At 39.9% G+C, this 22,736-nt stretch overlaps 1 protein-coding gene across 2 annotated transcripts in view; it reads right to left on the bottom strand.

The window, feature by feature from the left end:
- Window positions 1-22,736, bottom strand: part of pik3cb (phosphatidylinositol-4,5-bisphosphate 3-kinase, catalytic subunit beta) — a 57,126-nt gene that overhangs the window by 15,484 nt on the left and 18,906 nt on the right. For both annotated transcript variants that reach the window (XM_008426230.3, XM_081614373.1), the window contains exons 3-11: window positions 12,754-12,949; window positions 10,079-10,307; window positions 8,311-8,540; window positions 5,276-5,455; window positions 4,311-4,478; window positions 1,899-1,988; window positions 676-930; window positions 481-577; window positions 273-403 (exon numbers count right to left, since the gene is read on the bottom strand). In XM_008426230.3, coding sequence (XP_008424452.1) covers window positions 273-403; window positions 481-577; window positions 676-930; window positions 1,899-1,988; window positions 4,311-4,478; window positions 5,276-5,455; window positions 8,311-8,540; window positions 10,079-10,307; window positions 12,754-12,912 — 1,539 coding nt within the window. In that variant the 5' untranslated portion in view covers window positions 12,913-12,949. The remainder of the gene's footprint in view (window positions 1-272; window positions 404-480; window positions 578-675; window positions 931-1,898; window positions 1,989-4,310; window positions 4,479-5,275; window positions 5,456-8,310; window positions 8,541-10,078; window positions 10,308-12,753; window positions 12,950-22,736) is intronic.

The following is a 22,736-nucleotide window of genomic DNA, read 5'->3' as shown; positions in this document are numbered from 1 at the left end:
TTTACAGTACATTCAGTCATTCACGCACACATTCACATGCTGAATATTAAGAAATTAGTAACTTAAAACAAGCTCACATATCTTGCTGAAAAGTTACTTGTAAGTTAGTTTTGTCTTATTTCAAATGTACCAAGATATTTGCTCTAAAAACTAGTGACACAATACTTGGTAAGACTTTAGGTTTTGCAGTGTTGTTAAGATTCTTACATTTTGAGCTTATAGGGATATATGGTCCAGAACACACCATGATTGAACCAAATAACAGGACTAACCTTGTCGAAAGGGGGAAAGACGATAGGATATGGCGAGTACTCTGGAAAGTGGATGTGCAGCGCTGTGGCGTTCTCAGTGTATGGGTTGGTCTGAATGGTTCCTATTGGGTTCAGCATCTCTTCAAGTTCATCTGGGTCAAACAAATTCCTGGTTAGAATGCATATGCTCCACTTGAAGCTCAATAAATCTAAACTTAATTGAATGTACCAGGAAAAGAAGACCAGCAGTGCAGGATAATGTCTCCAGTCTTCAGCTGCCCTTTGTAGTCAAACACCATTGTGTTGACCCAAGCTATGGGGTAGTGCTGGATCAAACAGTTATTCATTAATCTTTGAAACAACACAGAAGTGGTAGAAAGTAGAGATAAGAAAGGGTTCTGGATCCTCTTTCAGACGCACTCACCACTTTCCCTGCCTTTCGGATGGTCTGGTATTTGTTTATGTGAGGATTCTTGGTGGACTTCTGCTTCTTGACCTTATCCATGACGGCGTAGATAGCGAAGCAGAGCCGGGTCATGCGTGGTAAATCAGAGATGGAAATGTCAAACTCCAGAGCGTTGTCCCTCCAGGTGTGCTCCGAGCGCCCGCTGGTCTCGCTGCTCACGGCCGGCTTGCACAGCAGTTCTGTGCCGTGAAAGAGGCCCGCCCTCACCTGGACCTGTGAATATGTACAGACATGCCATCCATTTGGTGCTGCTGATTATTCTGTTTTTACATTATTCACCAGTGCTTTGCAAAGTTTTCAGGTTGTGCAAAAATGTGAAAATGGAAAGAAAATGATGTTCACTTTACTTTGATACCCCAAAATAAAATCGAGCATAAATGCATCCCAAACTTGTTATGGTTTTATTTAAAATATTTTGTCAACCATTTATCATTGTTGTTCTGTTTCTCACTACTTCTCTTATATTTAAAGAGGCAGTTTCATGTATTTTCAGAGTGCCATTTTATAGCACGATTAATCTAGGGAGAAAAATTTTTTACATATTTTTTACTTAAATACATAAGTCTTTTTTGTACAATATTAGAAATACTTTAACAAATGCAAATAAACAAATATTTTTCTTAAGGAAGAAAATAAACATTTTACTACCTAAAATGCATGGAATTCATTTACTGAATTTTAACCAGGGGAAGCTACAATTTATGCATGAAGTTTTGAGTGAAACATATGAACAGATAAAGGTATAAGAAAATAGTCTTTGTTCTAGTCTTTGAGGCGGAAATTTGTCTTGGAGATCACTGCTCCAAGGCAGAGCTTGTGGCAATAGGTGGCACTCAGTGAAAGCAAGCTTTCAGGCACTGCCACATGGCTGCCACAGGAAATTAAAGGATTTCTCCAACATTAATGAAAGAATCAAGATTACACACCAAGTATGTTTTTGATAAGGGAGTAACAATATAACATTATGTAAAGCTCACAATAGTCAATTTTCTATAATACATCCCTCTTAAATAAAAACCCAATAAACTCCACAGAAATTTATGTCATTGTGCCTAAATGTGGAAGCACTCAAGGGGTTTGAATAATTTTGGATGGCTGTAATAATAACTGCGAATGAGATAGTGCAGCTGTGTTTGCAGGTTTTTAATGGACGTAACATAAGTGTTTCAGGGAGAGTTTACCTTTGCGCTCTCTTCGGCATTCACCTTGCTGCCTTTCACCAGGACTATCCTGAAGGAGCTCGACACGTCCCACACACACGTCTGGGCTTGCTGAGGAGGAAGAGTGAGAGCAGAAAGGGAGAGTTGCTGAGAGTGAGGAGCAGGATTATGATGATGTAGTGTAAAAATATGTGGAGAACTCCTCTTCTTCACACCCACCGCTTCTCAGCACAGACACACCGCAACAGTGAGGGGGATCGGCAGGTGGCCGTGATGTTACGCCAAGTGGATTTGCGAGGGTCAGCGGTCAACGGAGCAAACAGCATCACATGACACCTACAAACTTTGGACATGACTAACTACCTCACTTCCTGGCATCTGTGTGGTTGAAATTATCATGTGAGGGTGAAGATGTATGTACTATATTTGTCTGAATGCTTCTTTTTCAAGCATGGTAGTTCTATTTACATCATTTAAATCCGGTATATTTTTCTGATTATCTGTCACATTTCCATCTACAAAGCAGAACATCAAAGTTCTTTACATGTTCAGAGATCTTACTTAATCATTTTTGCTACTTTCACAAGTCAACTTTCTGTCAGTTTTCTTTCTGGGCTCTATTGCGAAACCTTGGTAGCTGTGGTTTATGGTGAACGAACAGAATCAGAATGTTTTGTTAATGAGTAATGTCTCATGTTAACTGCAAGACCTCATCTCCACATCTGGAGTAAATTCCCATCATTCATTGGGACTGAACTCATGATAAAACAGGACACACACTTCTCAACAAATATGAAAATTATGAGGTTTGTTATAGTATAAAGCAGCAGGACATTTTTTAGACCCTCACTGTAAACTACAGTTGGGGAAATAAGTATTTAACACACCACTGATTTTTCAAGTTTCCCCCACTTAAACGAATGAAGAGGTCTGCTTTTCATCACAAGGAAATCTCAACTGTGAGAGAGCATGCAAAAATATCAAGAAAAATCACATTGTATGAGTTTTACGTAATTAATTTGTATTTTAATGCATGAAAACAGTATTTCATGACCTCCCAACCAACAAGTGTTCAGGCTCTGTCTTTAACCTTTGTGTTCAGAAATGGGGTCCAGCCGACCCCACACACGTAAAACTTGCATCATTTTCCACAGTCCTCTACGTTTGCCTCAGGCCTCGCATGCACAAGAGTTAAAAAGCCTCCTGTCCTCCATTCATTATCTGAATTAATTCCACCTGTTTGAACTTTTTGCCTGCTTAACAAACACCTGTCTACACACACAATAAAATCAGACTCCTACCTTTCCAACATGGATAAAACCAAACAGCTGCCTAAGGACACCATGGAGAAAATTACAGACCAGCACAATTATTAGAAAATGGCGGAACATTAGTAATCGAGAAAGTTGAAGGATCTACACCTGCTCATTGACCTGCAGAGAAAAAAAAGTTACCATCGTGCTTTGGGTGTATTTTCTGCAAAAGGGACGGGGGATGAGGATGGACCATGCATAACCCTTTGGAGAAAGTTGAAAGATTGGTATGTAGGAATGGGCCAGAATCTCTACTGCAATGCGCTTAAACCTGCTCAGAAACTATAGAAAGCATCTGACCTCACGAATTGTAAGCAAAGGTTTCTGAACCAAGCATGCAGTCCTACTATTCTATTGTATCGAATACATACATCATGTAATAAAATGCTAAGTAATTCTTTTTAGATTCATTCTTTTAGAGTTATACCTGTGCTGAAAATTACAGATCTCTTCATTCTTTGCAATGGGGAAACTTGGTGGGGCGGGGGTTACATAACGACTCACAAAGTGTGATATTTATCTTCTCTCCAAGCTGAACATCACAGGGAGATCTACAGCCCAGCCGGCGTCAGAACCTCACCAGGAGTCTCTCTAATGAAGGCCAATTAAAAACAAGTGTGACATTTGAAATGCGGACGCTGGCGTTGAGCTGCGATGTCACTGTGCACCTGCAAGCGGCAGCAGGAGTCGCTGATCCGCTCTGACGACGTGGCGAATGCTGGCAGGGTGCTGCAGGCACGCTCTGACATACTTTAAATGCTGCCTCATAAAAGGCAGATGGCAGCTGCCAAGAGTGTTTACTTGGTAAACCTCCGCACCTGCAACATTCTGCCCAGGTGAATCAATCACCCTGTGGTGTTTCAGCTATTTTAGTGCGTAAACACTGCAGGATATTAAAACATTTATGCTATCTAGAGTACATAGAATATGTTTTCACAGTGGCATCAGCATCCTGTCTTCATTCAAGTCAAAGCTGTGCACAGGCTATAAACATGAAAACTAATTCAGGGAAGGAAATTAGTTATTTGAACTGTCACAAATAAAAACGATTGGCGTGTTAATTTGGGAATTATAAAGGCTGAAAAGACAAGACGGTTGTCCACAGCTGTACTGGACTAACCGTGGGAACTCTTCGTTTGGGAGGTAGTGGTAACGGTGGGTTGGAGGATTTGCGGCTGACTACGGCACTGATGGCAGACATTTCCTTGTCGAACATCTCTTTAATGGTGCTGGTGTGGACCAGGGTGAGGTGAGGATTCTCCTTGGCTTGAAGGCATGTGCGGATGTACTGTGAAGAAGACGAGAAGAGGGCATGTCTAAACTCACTCTAAACAAAAACTACAGAAGATCCAATAAAATCTGACAAAAAAAAACAAAAAACTTACAAACTTAAATAACTTTCACAAGAAACCAAGCAGGTGCTTCAAGAGACAAACTTTTAGAGAAAATAATCCCCTGTACAAATACTTTTAAGTTCAAACTGGAAGTACATCAGAATTTGTCATATTAAAAAACACCATATCCAGGAGTGACACATAAAATCTCATCTGAATATTTGTCTCTGTTAAGAAAAACAGAAACTGCAAAAACATGGACTTTGTTGGATATTTTGTCTAGCGTAACTGCTCAAAGACAACTCCTTCCCTGTGACCTCATATGCAGCTAAAACCTACTTAAAAACAACCTTCACAGAGTTACACAATATATGTCTAATATATTGTCATTGAAATGTCAGTGTGTGCAATACACATATCAGAGTGGACTGACTGGAACCTAAAATAATTGGCTAATAGGGTCACAGAATTATGGAAGCACATGAGAAATAGAAAAAAATGAGAAAATGGTGCTATTCAAGTCATTTGTTAAAAGTGGCTGTATTTTTTCATATCACAAAGTCAGGAAAAAAATTGCAGTCACTTTTTTCCTAATATCATGCAGCTCTATTGCTGAATGACTACAGAATATGTGAACTCTCTGCGACTCTGTCAGCTTTTATATGCTGGTCTGGCTGCAGATTTGTTACATAAATCCAGTAATTAAATGTTTCTTGACCCCTGAGATCAGGTCCAGTGTGTCTCCACTGACCTTGTATTGAATCAGAGGATGATCTCCACAGAGGAACTCCAGGCAATGGCTGACTCGGAGCACGTACTGACCACTCCACTCCTCCTCCTCAGGTGCGTGAGTGATAAGCCACTTCTTCACAGCCATCTCCATCAGCTCAGAGGGGGTCCAAGACGACGACACCTTCAGACTTGTTGAGTCCTACAGAGGAAAAGGCCAGCAAGAGAGGAATGAATTTCTCATTGCCATTAGACAATCCAAGATTCTTGAAAACAACAGTAATTATCGTTTAGAAGTCGGCTCGCTAGTTTAATTCAGAGCTGCATACTTTAAAGTCCAACACTAGGAAGTTGAAAAATGGTGCTCAACAACATTCAGAAAAATCCTGAAACAAAAAAGAAAATTTTTTTTACTGTGGTATAAAAAGATCATTTGTTTAAATAAATGCTTTAACTCTGTTCCTTGAGAATTACAGAAGAAATGCCTGAAAGATAAAATTAGTGCTCATGCCTGTCATAATGACAAATTTTGTGATAAACCGTAAAACTGTTGTTTTGAGACCATTTTCAAGTATTATAATGATATTGATATAACAGTGTAAGTTTGCTTTGTCAAAGATCAACAAACTTATTCTGTAAAGAACACTGGAACTAGAAGATATTTTAAGTATCCAAAAACAAACAAACAAACAAAAAAAAAAAAACAAACAGAACAACCAAAAACAAAAAGTGAAATGAATTATGTTTATGTGAACAAAATTGACCTCTAAATCATCAATATTAATCATCAGAATAAAAATTATTGAGATAATTTTAAATTATCAAGCGACTAATCTATTGCGACAAGCTTACTCATGTATAGAGATTTTATTCCTGCCTTAGAACGAGGGACTGATGAGTGTTGAATGGACCAGAGCAAAGCGGACTCTCTCTCTCTCTGTCTCTCTCTCTCTCTCCCTCTCCTAAAATGTGCTTAAACACATCATCCACACTTTGCCTATTACAGTGTCCACTGAAGCCTCTCGCTTTGTTATTTATAGCCCACTGACCTGATACCAAACATAGAATTATAATTTCCTGGAGGTTTAATAAAAATGTCATCCATTAATAATTAACAGAACATGGCCAGAGCCACTATGGGTAGTAGCTCTCTCCAAACAATACCCAACAATAAAAACCTTCCGAAAACATGTGAAGGAACTCTAAAGCAACCCCGATGATTTCATCGAAACAAAGTTCAGGGTAAATCTAGGTCACACACAATAAATCACACTATCACACTTCCTGTCTGTAATGCAGCTTATTGTGTCTGACCTCCAAAATAAGACTTCCTGCCTACATCCACCTGAGCGCACATGAACAGCTGGCCAGTCTTTGTGTATGATGTTAATCAAACCTGCTGGATGGAGTCTAGAGGAACAAGACGCTGTGTTTATAATTTAAGATGATATCGCTTCTGTATGCGTGGTAAGGACACAGAGATGAGTTATGAGGAGGAGACGGTTCATTTTAATCAGCGATCTGCTCCCTTGAGCTGAAATGCTAATGTAAGTGAGAGTGACAGAGAATGGCATAATTTCACTGATGGTTTTGACCCACTTAGTGCCGTCACATGTCTTGATAGTTGGGATCAGTCGTGTGTGTGACGCTGCCAACTGTGGGCAGAAAACAGGCTTGAGCTTCAGTAACATGAGCATGAGCTGCTGGGGTCACATGGTTTCTGCTTTGTACTCACACAAGGTGGGTTTGTGTTGTGTAGCAGGGCAGAAAGTCACACTGTTATCCAAGAGATGGAATAAATCAATACCAGGCATCCTGTGGGTTTGGCTGAAGGGTCTATTAATACACCAATTTATTTGATATTGGTATTTTATGCCATACTAGTGACATTCTCAATGTAGCCTAGCATAAAAATAACTCGGCATTATCGTATCAAAGTAAAATTAGCTAATCAGTAAAATATTAAAAAATAGTTAAATATCTAGTATTTTCTTTATAATTTTTTGTGTTTGATATGTTTATAGATTTCTTAAAGCAGAGGATGCATATGGGTAGGAATGAAAGTTATTGTTTAACGAGTTAATCTAAAGTTGATTGATTTAAGCCATTTTCTTAAAAACCCGAGTACTGACTGAATAAACATAAAATGGTAGTTTTCTCACATTGTTAAACTTGGACATATTTATAAACTACAACAGGCACCTCAGATTAATGGGGGAAAAAAAATAAAAAGAAACGTTTATACATCTGTTTCTCTTGAAGGAATGTTAAAACTTCGCTCCATGAAGTTTATTCCCAACAGCCTCAAAGTCAGCCTAACTTATTGGCACAAATTACACTTTTTCCACCATGTTGCAATTTTTCTGTCTTATCTCATCTGCTTTTCTGTCATCACACCTTTGCCTTTGTATCACATCATTAATTTTTAAATGAGAAGTTGCTGCTATTTGGTATGCAGCTCGGCTGAATGATCGCTATTTAGGTGAAACTTCAGGAGGTTGTTGAGTGTTTATATTTCTAAGCAGAACCACATAAAATAGATTTTTTTGGAGTTGCTTTTGAGCCAATCAATGAAACATTAATCAACAATCTGATGTGCACTTGACAAAATGTCATGTTTCAATTGTTGACTGTGTGTTCTACGACTTTATATCACGTTTTTATGATGTAAAGCACTTTGGAATGCGTTGTTGCCGAAATATGCTATGCAAAAAAAAAAAAAATTGATGATTTTGCATTCCACACCGGACTGTTTGGACCGTTTTTCTTTCCCGTTCTGGTATAGCCCCACCATCTTTGTTTCTGTGTCAGTTGGCTCAGCTTAGGGATGACCAGCAGTTCCCTCTGCTCAAAGGCATCCAAACCATAACATTAAAAGAAGCTCTAAGTGAACATTATTTATCGAATGGAACTAATTTTAATGTAAAAAGCCATTAATCAACAATTAATCGTTAATTCCCATTCCTAAGTCAGGGCATTACCTGTTTAGACCATCACTTGAGTTGGGACAGGGTTGATAGGATATCAATATGGGAAAAAAATATATGTCTGACTCACCTGAGACTGGTCAAAGTGGATGAAGACTCTAAGTTCGGCTGGCCGGTCATTGAGCCCATCTGTGATAGTTGTCAATGCTGCAGGCTCCAGCTGCGGCGAGAAACAGGCCTGCAGCCACTCGTTGCATGTCATCATTTGCACTCGTTGCATCTTCTCTTCACTGAGACGAAACATCTTACTGCGGAAGTCCTTCACCTCCTGGTCATTAATGCCATCCAGTTCATGGAGACCTAAAAGAGAGGACAAAGATGAGATTTCATTATGTTACTCAGTTTTTATTTCTTATTTGCACTACAAATCATTGGAGAACATGGCTCTCTTGATGATAACATGCTGCCATTTAAAGCTTTTCAGCATTTTATGACTGTCAGCATTCAGCCAAGATCTATGGCCAATATTAGCTGTTAAAATATAGGGGAGCTGTGTGACTGTATTGATGGTGTTGAAAACACACTGGGTCATGTGATTGTGGGCTGGTGTGCTCAGCAGGATGAATGGCCATCCACTCATGCCTGCAGCGTTCCACTTTACTTCAACAAAAGGCTTTAAAAGGTTGTGCCAGAGCACAGAGGAGCCGGGGAGGAAGAACTATCAATATCGCGTGAAGTCTCCATCTATAAGACTCAGAGCTCTTTCTCCTCCTTGCTGCGTATTTCTGTGAAAATGTTTGTTTTGATCATAGGCGTTCCAATGTCCGATGTTTTGAAGTCTACCAAAACAAGGCATCACTTGACCATCTGGACATTGAACAGTTTGAAACATATGCTGAGCTTCTTAAAAAGCAACTGCACTCATTTTGTTTTTAACTTACGATGTTAGGAATGCACGATATATTGCCACCAATGGAACGATATCGGTAATAGATTTTAGCATAATGGTAAAATAAATAAAACTGGGGCATGATATTTATTTCCGTCTTGGAGGGGGGGTGGAGGAGTTTGGTCATGTGACAATAGCTGACCTTAAAAATTGGGCAAATTGGAATTCCAAAAATACATTTTCTTTATGGAAATAAACCATTTAGAAAAAAAAAAGCTAAAAAGTTTGGGATGAGGTGTTTTTTATTTCACAAAATACTTGCAATGGACCTTTGGTGACGTCGGCATTGTGGTCATTTTTTTCAAGGAATCAAACGTTTCTTCAAATATAAATATTGACAAATATTGGTTACAGGTTATAACAGCAATATTAATATCAGTTATCAATAATGGTAGAAATGTTCAAATTTGTACACCCCTCAAACATTTTAATGTGCTGATGTTTGATGTTTTCAGTTTTCTTCCGTACAGGAAGTCTTGAAAGGTGTTGCATAGATAACGTGTTACTTAATTTCCTAAGTATAAGAATGTATTCTAATGATCGGAAAGCTGACATAAACCATATGTTTATGGAACTTAAATAGGTCCAAATGAATAAATTGAAATTTTAAGTGCCTAATGAAAGTTCTTTTGTCTCCCATTTACTGGAAAACAGCCTGCAGAATCTGAAGTAACTCCTTCCGCTCCTCTAAAATGCAAGGAGAAATCACTCAATGTGATGCAAAACTTCTCGTCAACCAACATGCCTTCCCATTATCCACCTTTAGGCCAGATCTGCTGGGTCAGACTTACTGTGTGCAGGAAATCACTCACTGCCCAACATACCAAACTAAGAGGTTTTCCTTCATTGAAGATGTCTAGCTGAGACAGTCAGTGAATCACTCAGCAGCAGTGGCAGCTTCCCTTATCTGCCACTTTAAATGAAACTCTTCCATGCAGCGTTCCCATACCTTTTCCAATGAGTACTCCTATTTTGGAGTCCAGCAGGCGCTCAGCTCGCCCACAGTTGCGTGTCACCAGCTTCAGGACTGGCAGAAAGGGCCGAACGTCACAGAGTCGGCGGGTTTCATCCTCCAGCTCTTCGTGCACAGCTGCCTGGTTGACACATTCGAACATGTGGCTTTCCATTTCGCCAAGGGAAGGAAACAGTGGGAAGTTCTGAGCCTGCTTCCATAAGAGCTGAAAAGGAGGAGAAAGACTTTTAGCGAGATACACCAGGAGCTTTGAGACACAATAAAACACTTTAATGAAACAAACAAAACAAATTAAAGAGATCCAAGTTAAAAAAGAAAAAGTGGAATAAACATGTTTGTTGGTGTGTTTGTGTCTACATACATAAAATATTGTGTTTTTCCAAATAGGAGTTAGATTTAAATATGGTCATGCGCTTGAAGGTAATTAATTTGAGGCTTTTAAAGATTTATATGAACATTTTTTTAAATTGGGATGAATGAACAAACAACTTATGTTGTTTAAAAACGGGAACTGGGTGCACAGTTTTAAATTTATAGGGAATTTTCTCAAGCCAAAAATCACAGAGCACTTTCAAAAGGGTTGGATATTCTAACAAATTAATGTTAAACTGGTAACCAGTTTATATGTGGGTTTGGGACCATTTCCAGTTTGGACCATGCAACACAGTCTGGGTTTCAATTCTCCGAATTGAACTGTCTCCTTCCGAGGAACAATCCATTACCTGTCAAAACTCAAGTCTGTCAAACTTTTGACTGGAATTTGCACCTGTTATGATAAAAACAAACCAAAAAAAACAACTTTTGTACAAACTGTTTATGGTCAGACAAACACTAATCTGTCCAGAACGACACAGTGGCGGTATTAAAAGAGCATGGGTCTGTTTTCCTGCCAGTGGTACAAAAGATTGCTACCTTCAAAGCAACGGTTGGATAGTTAAAACCTGGGAGATATTTAGGTGTAATGAATCCCCAAAATACATTAATTTTGGTTAATGTAACATTAAACTTCTGGATTGGCCTCTATACTGAAGGAAATTGAAATACCATGGTTAAAAGTCAGCCTGGAAACCAAGCAATTCAAATGAAATATTGAGCATAATTTATTCCAGGAGATTTTAAAGCCCAACAAAAAAAGAAGGTCTCTCGTTACATCTGCAACATTTGGCCAACTATTGATTCTAGTTTTTGTATATGAACAAGCCTGTATGTGGAAAGTTGACTCCAGAAAGATTAGAGAAAAATCACAATAAAGACTCACCCAATAGTAGTTTTACCATGGTGATGACATCATTCAAATTATATATTGTACATTAATATAATACATTAATAATGCCTTGTGAAGAGTGTGTGAAGGTGTCCTGAGATTTTTTATTTTAAAATTAAGAGAAGCACAATAGGTTTTTCAGTAACTCATGTGTTTCCCAATCAGGAACACATGTGACTAAAGAATCAGCTCGTTGGGTGATTCAATCAGACCAGTATGTTTACATGATTAAAGAGCCTGTCCCCCGACCACTTGTTCCCAGGGTGGGAACATGCATTTATTAAGTCTTAGCTAAGGTATAACACTGAGTTAATCAAGAATGAATCAAAATGCATTTTGATTATTATTTTATTAAGAAATTAAGCAAAGAATGTAGCAATGACTCCCCTGGCTAGTCCAGGGAAGTGAAGAAAAGATGAAGGTACATCGGTTTTAATATCCACCAGCCCTCTTACAATGATGGGAGCAAAAGGGAAAATCCCACCAGTTTCAGTTTACTTCACAACTCTGGTATTTTCACCTGCAGACTGTGACCCTGGATGGTTCAAACCCTGGTTCAGAAATACCTTTTATTATGCGTTTCCAGTGAGCTGCCTCCATCGTGAAGGGAGCTTTAAAGCTAACATTGTTTGCTTGACTGATTGATTGAAATAAAACAAAGTTTTGGCATAACAGCTGTCAGAACAGCACACATCAACCTTCCTTGATATATAATAGTTTTCAGATTTATCATAAAGGTGTGCCTTCCAGGAAATAGTATCTACCTTTACCATAAATGACTGCATATGAATGCATGCTCAGTCAAGCATAATCTTGTTTTTTAGCTGTTTGACCTCTACAGGCAGAAATACTTTAGCATTTTATCAATGATCAAGGAAGTATTTCAGCCTCTAGCAAAGTCAGAGTACCCTTCGCCTTCCTTCTGGACGCCCTTTATAAATGTAGAAGAAAAGCTCTTTTGATGCTTTGGCACAGATTTGTGATGCTACGTTGTCAGATATTTGTGAAAGTTGCTTTATGTTGATCAAAGTAGTAAGGGGAAAAACATATCAGGCAGGGTGACAAATGTTAAATAAAACCAGAAATGTTCCAAGGAAGTTGAGACATTAGTCACCGTAGCACTATTTAAAGTAAAAATGCTGACAGAAGAGACAAAAACCACCGAGCAGACCACAGCAATCATCACAGTGAAAACAAGTACTGGATCATGCCTGACTGACTGATAAAGTGTCTGATTTTAACTTTCTGTGGGCTGCACTACCACCTGTTTCACCGTATGACCTAAATGGGGTCTGAATGTATAAAAAAATAAAAATAAAAAAAAAGGTTTAGTTGAGCCTCTAGTCTCAGCTTTATGAGTTTTTACATTGTCAGACATCCCTCTCACCAGTTTGATGTGTTGAATTGTAGCCTCGCGGGGAACATCCATCTGGATGTAGATGCCGGTGGGCAGCAGGAAGTCCACAGTGATCTGATCCGGAGCGTGTCCGGCCAGGGGCGAGTGGGCCGCCCATATGTCCAGGAGGTCTGTCATGGCAGGAGGCATGGCAAGGGGCACCTAAGACCACCTCAACCATAAGGACCTAAACAAACAGAGAAGAGAAACAAACATCTGGGTTATAGCATTTTCTTTTTTGAGATAACTGAAATAAAAAATATAGACGGCTGCATATGTTTTCCCTGTTGGTTTTTTTATTTAAGCAATCATCTTGATGATGAAAAATCAGATAAACTAGTTTAGGTTATTGTGTGTTTTGGGGAAAGATGCACAGCTTAAAAGAACAAAGAAAATCCTATAAGTGAAAGACCTGAGACCAAGTGTGGTTTCACACCTGATACTCCAGTAAACTCTGTTCAATTGGGGATCAAAGTTGCAACACTTGTTAAATTTTCAGCTGGTGCAGTTTGCTTTCACACTGCGCTGTTAAATGATCCAAACCCTTTGAAAGAGCCATCTACCCTCTTGCTACACCAAGAACCACTGAAGGAAGAAACATGAAAACCTCTGAAGACACTGAGCACCACTTCCTTCTTCATGCAAACAAAAATGGAGAGGCACCAGGTTTTTCTTTTGTCATTGGTATAAGACCACAAGCCGAGTCTCCCACTAGTGCTAGACTCCTGAGTTTGTTTTGGTTAAATTTACCCAGAATGCTCAATGCTATACTTTGTTTCCTGCTTGTGTAGTGGTGTACAATCCACTTGCATCCACGTATGCATTCGAACCGCACCAGAGTTTGCTTCAACCAAACAGAGGCCGACTGGAGATCACTTTTTTTGTTGATTGACTGGATTGGCCTCCAGTCAATCTTACTGAATCTTACTGAACACGCAAAAAAACAACAAGAAACAGCGCTACACCGTGTAATAAATTCAGACAAAATGATGAGTTTCAACTGGACAGAAAAACAGCAAGCCACCAGTCAGATGTTTTGGACTGCACTAATTTTTTAAGAAAAAGTTGTACAAGAACAATCTGTGTCGCTGTGTTCCTGTGAGGGCAGCACTGTGCCGAGTCCAGCGGGAAGTGGTTGGGTTTCATCTGGATCGGGTCCAGTGCTCAGAGGAATGCCTGCTAAGCAAACAGAACAAAAAGTTCAGCCCGTCTTTGCCCTCATCTGTAAACCAGCTCCCTTGAATAGAAAACACTCAAAGCTGCACACATACAGTAAGGTAGACTGTTTCTTAAAACACATGCCAACATATGGGCTTCTGCCAAGGTAATTATCAAGAGCATGACAGGGTGAGGGCATGGAAAACACCACTTCTTCATGTCTAGAAAGTGTCTGAGACGGTCCCATCTGTGCAGTAACAAAATGTCAAAGTCTTCTGTGTAGAACAATAGTTCTCTCTTTATTCCTCAATTGTGAGATAAGTGAAAATGGGAAATCAAACACCTCAGTGCTCACCTGTGGACAAGCAAACATGCACACAGCGGCTCCACTGTGCAGAGTGGAGATGGCATGCAGGAAGCTGCTTCCCAACATCTGCTTTAAAAACAGCCTGGTTTCAATCTCCTCAGGTGTACGATCACACCACTTCCACCTGCAGTCACGACCTCATTCTCAAGCTGCCGTCCATATCAACTCCTCCTCTTGTCCTCATGTCCATCTCCATTTTGGCTCCATTAGGAAGCGATAGCCCTGATTGCCTCTAATGGGCTGCTCTCCATCTGAGTTAAGTGCTCAAGCAAGCAGCAGACGAGCTGCAGAACGCTGCGATGTCTGTGGTGCATTTGAAGCTACAATCTGGGGCACTTAACATCATCAACCATGCAAATGGAAACAATGCCGCAAGTGAGTCTGTGTGCTGTTCAAACAGTATTGTTGTCAGAACATCGCACTTAAGAAGTGCTTTCCACTTTAAGCATGTCATAAAAGAGGACAAAGATGCAAAAAGGGAAAAAAAACAAAAGGAATGCTTCTGCAACCACAAAGCTCATACAGACTGACTCAACTGGACATAAACAACACAATCGGCCATTCAAACCCACAACCAGACAACAGCAAAGTTATACCAAAGGTGCCCAGTTACAAACCTGAAAGGTAACTTGACGCCATGTCTGTGTGAAACTTCAACAGCTGTGATGAGACAAAACGTGCTGATGCATCTCCACTTTTGAGTTGCTCTTAGCAATTACAATGATTTAAACATAGATCAGCTGTCTTGAAAAAGCATTAATACCCTTTAAATTGTATCACATTTAAATACAATGCATAAATAATGAACAATAGTGAAGTGGGAGGAAAGTAAAACGTGATTTTTAAAACATTAACAATAAAAATCAAATGATTTATCATCTGAAAAGTCTGCTGTGAATTTATATTCAGCCCTTTCTCTGAAGTTACAGCCGATGTCAGTCAGATTGGGCATTTTAAAGGTGATTTCCAGTGTTGGTAATCCACCATATTTAGCAGTTTGGAATATAAACTGAACATTATTGGTCTCATCTGACAAGAGTGCCTTCGTCCACACGTCCGTTACTCCATTTTGTTGATGGCTACTTCTATCAAGGCCAGAGAGGTGGTTTGGAAAACTAAAATTTGTCCTGGTCTTAGATCACCTCAACTGACCTGTTAGAAGTTTATTTTTCATATTGGTTCTGGTCTGAAAGGTAAAATGGGGCCGATATTGATTACAAATATTTATTTCTATCTTGTTGCTGTGTGTTTCAGGAGGAGAGGGGTAAATAGTTGTTCATGTAGCATTTATTTGGTAACGTCACAGTTACAGTGATGCAGCAGAGAATTGTGGGGTCTTTATCTAAAAGAGTGAACTTATTTCAGTGGTGTGGTCATTTTTCACCACAGTGCAGAAAGAATACGAATATCGAAAAACAATACTGGCACAAATTTTTCATATCCGTCCTTCCCTACAACAAACCTGTGAGGCGTAAGGAGGAGATTTTGATTCAGACTGAGATTAAATTACACAGAGATGGATTCTATTTACAGATTATCTGATTTATGAAGATAACTGGATATCCTGAATTTGATTTTGATGTGTAAGGAGTGATGTGTCACAACATAGTTTAAAGATTTTATCAAAAAGGTGAAAAACAATCATTTTCTCATTAGACACAATTATGCACTAAGTACTTTGTGGTGTTCTACCACAGAAAATGCCCCAATAAAATACATATGTAATGTGACAAATCTCAAGCAGCTTCTCTCTCACTGTCTGTACACGCACAGGTGAGCAGGGTTACTGAGGATGTGGTGGCAGACAGCCAGAGGTCTGCCGTCGGGTTCAGGTTTCACAGGGAGGAGAGCAGAACAAGTGCTTCTGCAAGATCACGAAGACGAGGGTGTTTCATGTGACAACAGAGGAGAGAGAAGGGATACGGTAAGCATACGGTGGGTGATGCAGGCAGAAAATACAGGATCCTGCAGGCGTACTACAAAGAGCATGTCGTTTGAGGATGCAGAAATATGACTTCATTTATGTGCTTCTTCTGTTTTCTATATGCAAACTTCCAAGGATTAGGTAACAACTTCAAGTTATCTCTAATTCAAAGTTGCCGTTTTTGTTCAAAGATTTCCTCAAGTAGACAGAAGACAGACGTTCTTTGAAGAAATGTTAAAAAAAACCATGTCATCTTTGATTAGTCATCTCGGGTAAATGCAACAACAAGTAAACAAGAACTGCTTTAAATGGCCTTTCGTTGACAAAGGTAATCTACAACCCAGTCATAACCTCTGACACACAGGCCACACTTCACTAATAACGCAGCTCATAAAGACAAAGTGAGTCTATGCTTCCTCTGAACTCAGAGGCATGTTTTGAAGGCTTTCATGCACAGATGCATTAAACAGTAAACAGTGGTGTTACACAGCACTCTCTCCCTACAGCTCTCTGTGTGTGACAGTAAAAGTCCTGTGAGGTTCACTACAATGGAGTGAGTGTGTCCACGCGTCTTCCTGTGTAAGTGATTGAAAAAAAAAAAAAAGGAGACAAGAAGGAGGGGGTGGCGGGTAAACAAATGGTGGGTGTGTGTAATGGGTTGTGGTTGCTGATTAAGGGTCCTATGACACTTTCAGCTAAAAATAAGATTGACAAAAACAACGGGGGAGAAAAAAAAAAGAGGATCTGAGACCTCTTCACCTCTTCTCCACAGCCACTGTACGACCGTAAATGACAGTGCAGATATACAATGAGGTCGGCGGAGTCAGCGTTTCCACTTCTGGGAAGGATGGTGTGTGTGTGTGTGTGTGTGTGTGTGTGTGTGCGTGTGTGTGTATATGTGTGTGTGTGCACACGCAAGTACATTCGGTTCAGAGTGTGTATTTCCAAAGACAAAATCCATGTAGTCATAAGAGGACACCGCTGGTCAGACAGTGATGGATAAAGATGCCTGAAAATAAATCTAATTTAGTCTTTTATTGCAGCAGAATAATGTTTCACACTACAGATCCATTTTGAAAAACCCTGCTATAAATATAGCGCATGCATTTAGCAGGGGAAAAAGTTAAGAACGACACATTTTTAGCAAAATCAGACGTACAATTATTGGCTTCAGAATGCTGTTATTTGAAACAATCTTCTGGTATTATTACAGTCTGCCCTGACCAAAGCAAACTTTTCGAGTTAATGTCTCACTAGTCTACCACACTCCCCATTTTTACATTTGTGACGGTAGGCCAGTGAAGGTTATTTGTGGCATTTCCAGCCCAGAAAACAGGCGGGATACACGACTCCAAATTATTTACAAAAATGCTGTCTATTCACAAGTTCTTCTGGAGAGGGCATCTAAAATATTCAAAGAAAATAGGGAAGCTAAACACCACGATGCTACCCAACTGGCATTGGCTGGCATTTACCATTTGCAAAGTTGTCAATCCAGGAGATGCATTTATTTTCTTTGGCACTGATTGTTTGAACTGATTGATTGAATACTGTAGGTATTTGATTTTGCAATTCTGCTAAGGGCATATTAGGTTATTTTTGTTGTCTGGCCTATTAAAAACAAACATTTCTAAATGTTTCTGAGGGGGTCTTATCCCCGGGAATACCTGGGGTCCATTGTTCCAATAATCCAATAATAAGTGTTCCAATAGTAAATGTGCTCAACTTAAAAATTGGATTTAATGGAGATTACGCCACAAGAACATTATTATTTTCCATACATCTTTTTTAAAGGTTTCAACAAATCCAAAATATGCGAGCCGAGTAGATCAACGTAGAAAAATATTTGTTGATTTTAATGGTACACTGAGAATCTTTCAAGTAAAAAACATTAAAAAAAAAGAATAAAATGAATCATAACCATATTTTCACACCTTTTGGCAGGTTTGTGCCACCCCCACCACTAGTCATGTTTCGCTTTCAGCCACCAACCATAGTGGAATGAAACAAAACCCTTCTCGCCCCACAATTAAACAGTTTATTCTCAACTTCACACATCCATTTCATACAAAAACAGCTTCATCTGAAACGTCACACAAGAGGACACACAGTCATACAGGCAGCAGGTGCTCATTCCACACAAAGACATTACTTTTATGCCGATAACTCCCAAACTCCATACATGCCCACATCAGGTAAGTGAGCACACAGGTGTATCTGAAAGCATAATAATCAGTTGAATCCTGTGTCTATTGTGCTGGTGGATGAATAAGCGGTCAGCTGAGGTTTGTGCGTTCAGCGGTGGGAGTGTGTAGATGTGAGTCATCCGTCTTGGAAAACTATTGCTCACTGTATTTAGGAGTGCATGTAGGTGGTGGCTGAAAAGAGTAAACATGCTGTCATAATGGTCAGTTTAACACCAACAACTAGTCGCAGTGACTGACATGTTTCGCATGTTCAAGCACAATTTTAGCAAAAAACCTACTTATCATAAGACATTATCTTTCATTTCTTAGATTTTCCATTCAAAAAAAAAAAAAAGTAAGATCCGCCCCTGTGCCTTAAAAAAAAAAAAAAAAAAAGATCCATCCATCCATCCATTTTCTTCCGCTTATCCGGGGTCGGGTCGCGGGGGCAGCAGCTTCAGAAGGGAGGCCCAGACTTCCCTCTCCCCAGCCACTTCTTCCAGCTCCTCCGGGGGAATCCCAAGGCGTTCCCAGGCCAGCCGAGAGACGTAATCCCTCCAGCGTGTCCTGGGTCTTCCCCGAGGCCTCCTCCCGGTGGGACGTGCCCGGAACACCTCACCAGGGAGGCGTCCAGGAGGCATCCTTACCAGATGCCCGAGCCACCTCGACTGGCTCCTCTCGACGTGGAGGAGCAGCGGCTCTACTCTGAGTCCCTCCCGGATGACCGAGCTTCTCACCCTATCTCTAAGGGAGAGCCCAGCCACCCTGCGGAGGAAACCCATTTCTGCCGCTTGTACCCGTGATCTCGTTCTTTCGGTCATGACCCAAAGCTCATGACCATAGATGAGGGTGGGAACGTAGATCGACCAGTAAATTGAGAGCTTCGCTTTTTGTCTCAGCTCTCTCTTCACCACGACGGACCGGTACAGCGCCCGCTTCACAGTAGACGCTGCCTCTCCTTGGGCTGCCACCTTATCGTGGTGGAGGAGTTTGAGTGTCCCAATGATCCTAGGAGCTATGCTGTCTGGGGCTTTATGCCCCTGGTAGGGTCACCCAAGGCAGACAGGTCCTAGGTGAGGGACCAGACAAAGTGCAGCCCGAAGACCCCTATGATGAATACAAACTTTGGACTGCGTTTTCCCTCGCCCGGACGCGGGTCACCGGGGCCCCACTCTGGAGCCAGGCCTGGAGGTGGGGCACGATGGCGAGCGCCTGGTGGCCGGGCTTTTACCCACGGAGCCCGGCCGGGCTCAGCCCGAAGAGGAGACGTGGGTCCCCCTTCCGATGGGCTCACCACCTGTCCGAGGGGCCAAAGGGGTCGGGTGCATTGTGCTATGGGCGGCAGCCAAGGGAGGGGACCCTGGCGGTCTGATCCTCGGCTGCAGAAGCTGGCTAAAAAATGATCATTGCTAAAAAATATTCCATCACAGTTGGTAATAAAAAAAGAACTGCTTGGAAACCAAGTCTAGCATTTCACACATTATGAATGAAGCGAAAGCAGGTCTAAGAATTTCTTTGTGTTTATAAAAAAACAAAAATAGAAAAAAGAAAAACAAAAAGAAAAACACCGTCCAGGCAGAGGCTGTATGACAAACCCCTTGGCCCCACATCTCAGACAGGAAACAGTGACACCAAACAGGAAGTTAGTGACAAACAGTCACCAGGGAAAATTTTCCCAACTAGTCATTCATAAATAAAAAAGCTTGATCCAAATAAAAGTCATAGCTCTTTAGTTTTAGTTTTATCTCAGCATGATTTACTCAATACTCAAAGTCATGTGGATTTCTGACATAAACATACTTTGCAAATCTAAAACACACGAAAGTGTTGAAATCTAAAAGGTAAAGGTAAAAATAATAGGTCATGTATAAAAGGAAGGTCTTTTGGCTTTTTGGACTGCAATATTTCTTAGGAATACTTTCAAAAACAGGAGTTAAAAACTATGTCTTCCATTATTTCTGCATTAAATTAAATGAGAAATAAAATAATCTTGGCTAAATTAAATAAGAAATTAACATTAACAAGAAAAACATTCTGGAAAATATTCAGTGATAAGGATCAACTGTAATTAACCACAAATGTTATTCATATCATTCAGGATTGTTATTTTTCAGTTGGTTTCAAGAAAGCAGAAATACATTTGTGCTCATAATTTTGAGTTTTCAATATTCTCTAGAAATAAAGTAGTCTGGATTGTAGCTTTACAAGTATCTGGTGTAGATAAGTAGCCATTTTTATACAACTGGTTTTATTTCAGAGCAATATTCACATTTGTGAAGCTCCGACTCAATGTGGGCACAGATTTATTTATTTAAATATTTATTTATTCATTCTTAACATCTCAGTTGTTCAGTGTTTGAGAGTTGCTATTTTTTTTATTTCATTGTATTTTATTCACGCTCAATGAAATTAAAAGAAATTCTGATTCTGAAAATGGATATTTGAATACTCATTTTTAATATTTATTCCTATTGCAATACAAGTTCTAGAAAACATCGGGATAACATTTCAGCTTATATTAATGTGTTAGAGATAGTCAATTGATTGTAAGAGACTACTGTTGCATACTGACAAATATAAAGTGAGAAGTCACAAGCATAGATGAGTAAGAAGATGGAAAACAAAAACATTTTTTTCTTCATGGTTGGACACAGTTAGGCTAATATTGTTTCATAATAAGGGAGGGAGAAACAGAGAAAACAGCTTGAGTCAACTTGCAACATCCCATTCATGCTACAGCATTGCAATTCTGTACAAGAGATTATTCAAGTATTTCGTTCTGTGCAACTTCCTCTTGCATTACAGTGAAGACGGTTACTGTAAGCATACTTCAAAGAGACTCTGCCTGCTCCAACGTTAATCCACTGTGACTCTCATTTCATCTGAGCCAGACAGGCACTGTTAGAGTGCAGGCAAGAAGCTGAAAGACCAGATCTAAACAAAGCTACATCTTCTTTAATAATCCTCTCTGAGAAACCTCATTTGACAGAGATGGACTTCAAAGTGCATATACCCATGACATCATGTTGAACCGCTCCACCCAGCAGATTGTGACAGTCGCAACCTTTTAAGACCGTACAGAGGAACTATGTGCTGCTTGACTTCAAATCATGTAACAGGATGACTAGACTATTCAATAAGGAGAGGAGAGGATGAGCTGGAGAGGCATTAATGATCGTTCCAACAATGCTAACCAGAAGATGTTATTGTTGCAAATTACTTGTGTTGAAGTGTAGCAAAGGGAAGGTGGTGCTGGAAATTGGAAATGGTATTGGTGGTGGCGAAAAGTTGAAAGGTAGTCAAGCATTTCAACTTCAGTCCTTTTTATTTTAGGGTTGTGTAAAAGTCTGTAAAAGGAAAAGAAAGGTTCAAAGTGCTTCACGTGCTAGTAGCCAGTGCCAAAATTACAACTGTTATGCCCAGAAATAAAAATGTGATCCTAATATAGTAGTCTTTTTTACATCCTCCTTCACATGTTAGTCACTGCCTTAATCTCTGTTTTAAAACCTTAGACATTTTTCACAGGATTCTTACAATAATGGAAAACACCTACAGTGAGACACTAATGACAGATGTCACATTGTGGCAGTGTTATGTCACCTCGAAGAAATCCATAAAAAGCCCACCCGTCTAGCACTTCTGAAAAAAGAGAACATGGCAGCTTTCAGTATGTGAAATCGGTTTCCAAGCAACTGTTTCTGCTCAGTGCAACTCCCTTTAAATACCACGGAGATTTTAAACTCTGTTTCCACAATGCAAACAGGACACCAGATTATTTACAGGTAGATTTGGGTACCTTTAGAAACTTCAAATACATTTTTATTGTTGAATCTTATATGTGTATTAACCTAGGGTAGTCACTTTGTGGGCCAGAAGAAAGTCAAGGTTTAAAAAGCTAGTTTTGAAGGTAATAACACTTTAATTATATCACTCCTCTGGTTTATACCCAAGAGAAAGTTCTGCAGTGAGCAGAGTTTGATGATGGATTGAAACAACATGCAGCACCAACATGAATCTCTCCATGACTTCAACTTTCAGGATTTTCACACCTCCTTCAGGGAGGAAGGTGAAAACAAGGGACTGGGAGATGATTCAGGAGAACGGAAAGTCTCTTATAAAGAATGTTTGGAGTGCAGATGAAAGGTATAAAGTAGTAACCGCCACAGAGAAGAGATACAAATTTAAGAGAAAGAAAGAAATAGACTTGTAAAATTGTGATACAATGTGTGACTGTGAAGTGTGGAGCCGAGTGGGCCATGTGTCCACAATAAGCCTCTGTTTTTTGGAAAGAGTGTGTGCATGTTGGTCTGTGTGTGTGCGTGCCATCAAGGCCAGTCCC

Source organism: Poecilia reticulata, chromosome 13 (genome assembly GCF_904066995.2).
Source record: "Poecilia reticulata chromosome 13, P_reticulata-male-v2, whole genome shotgun sequence".
Taxonomy (NCBI): Eukaryota; Metazoa; Chordata; class Actinopteri; order Cyprinodontiformes; family Poeciliidae; genus Poecilia; species Poecilia reticulata.
The sequence above is the reverse complement of the archived record's forward strand: the minus strand, read 5'-3'. Positions and strand labels throughout refer to the sequence as shown.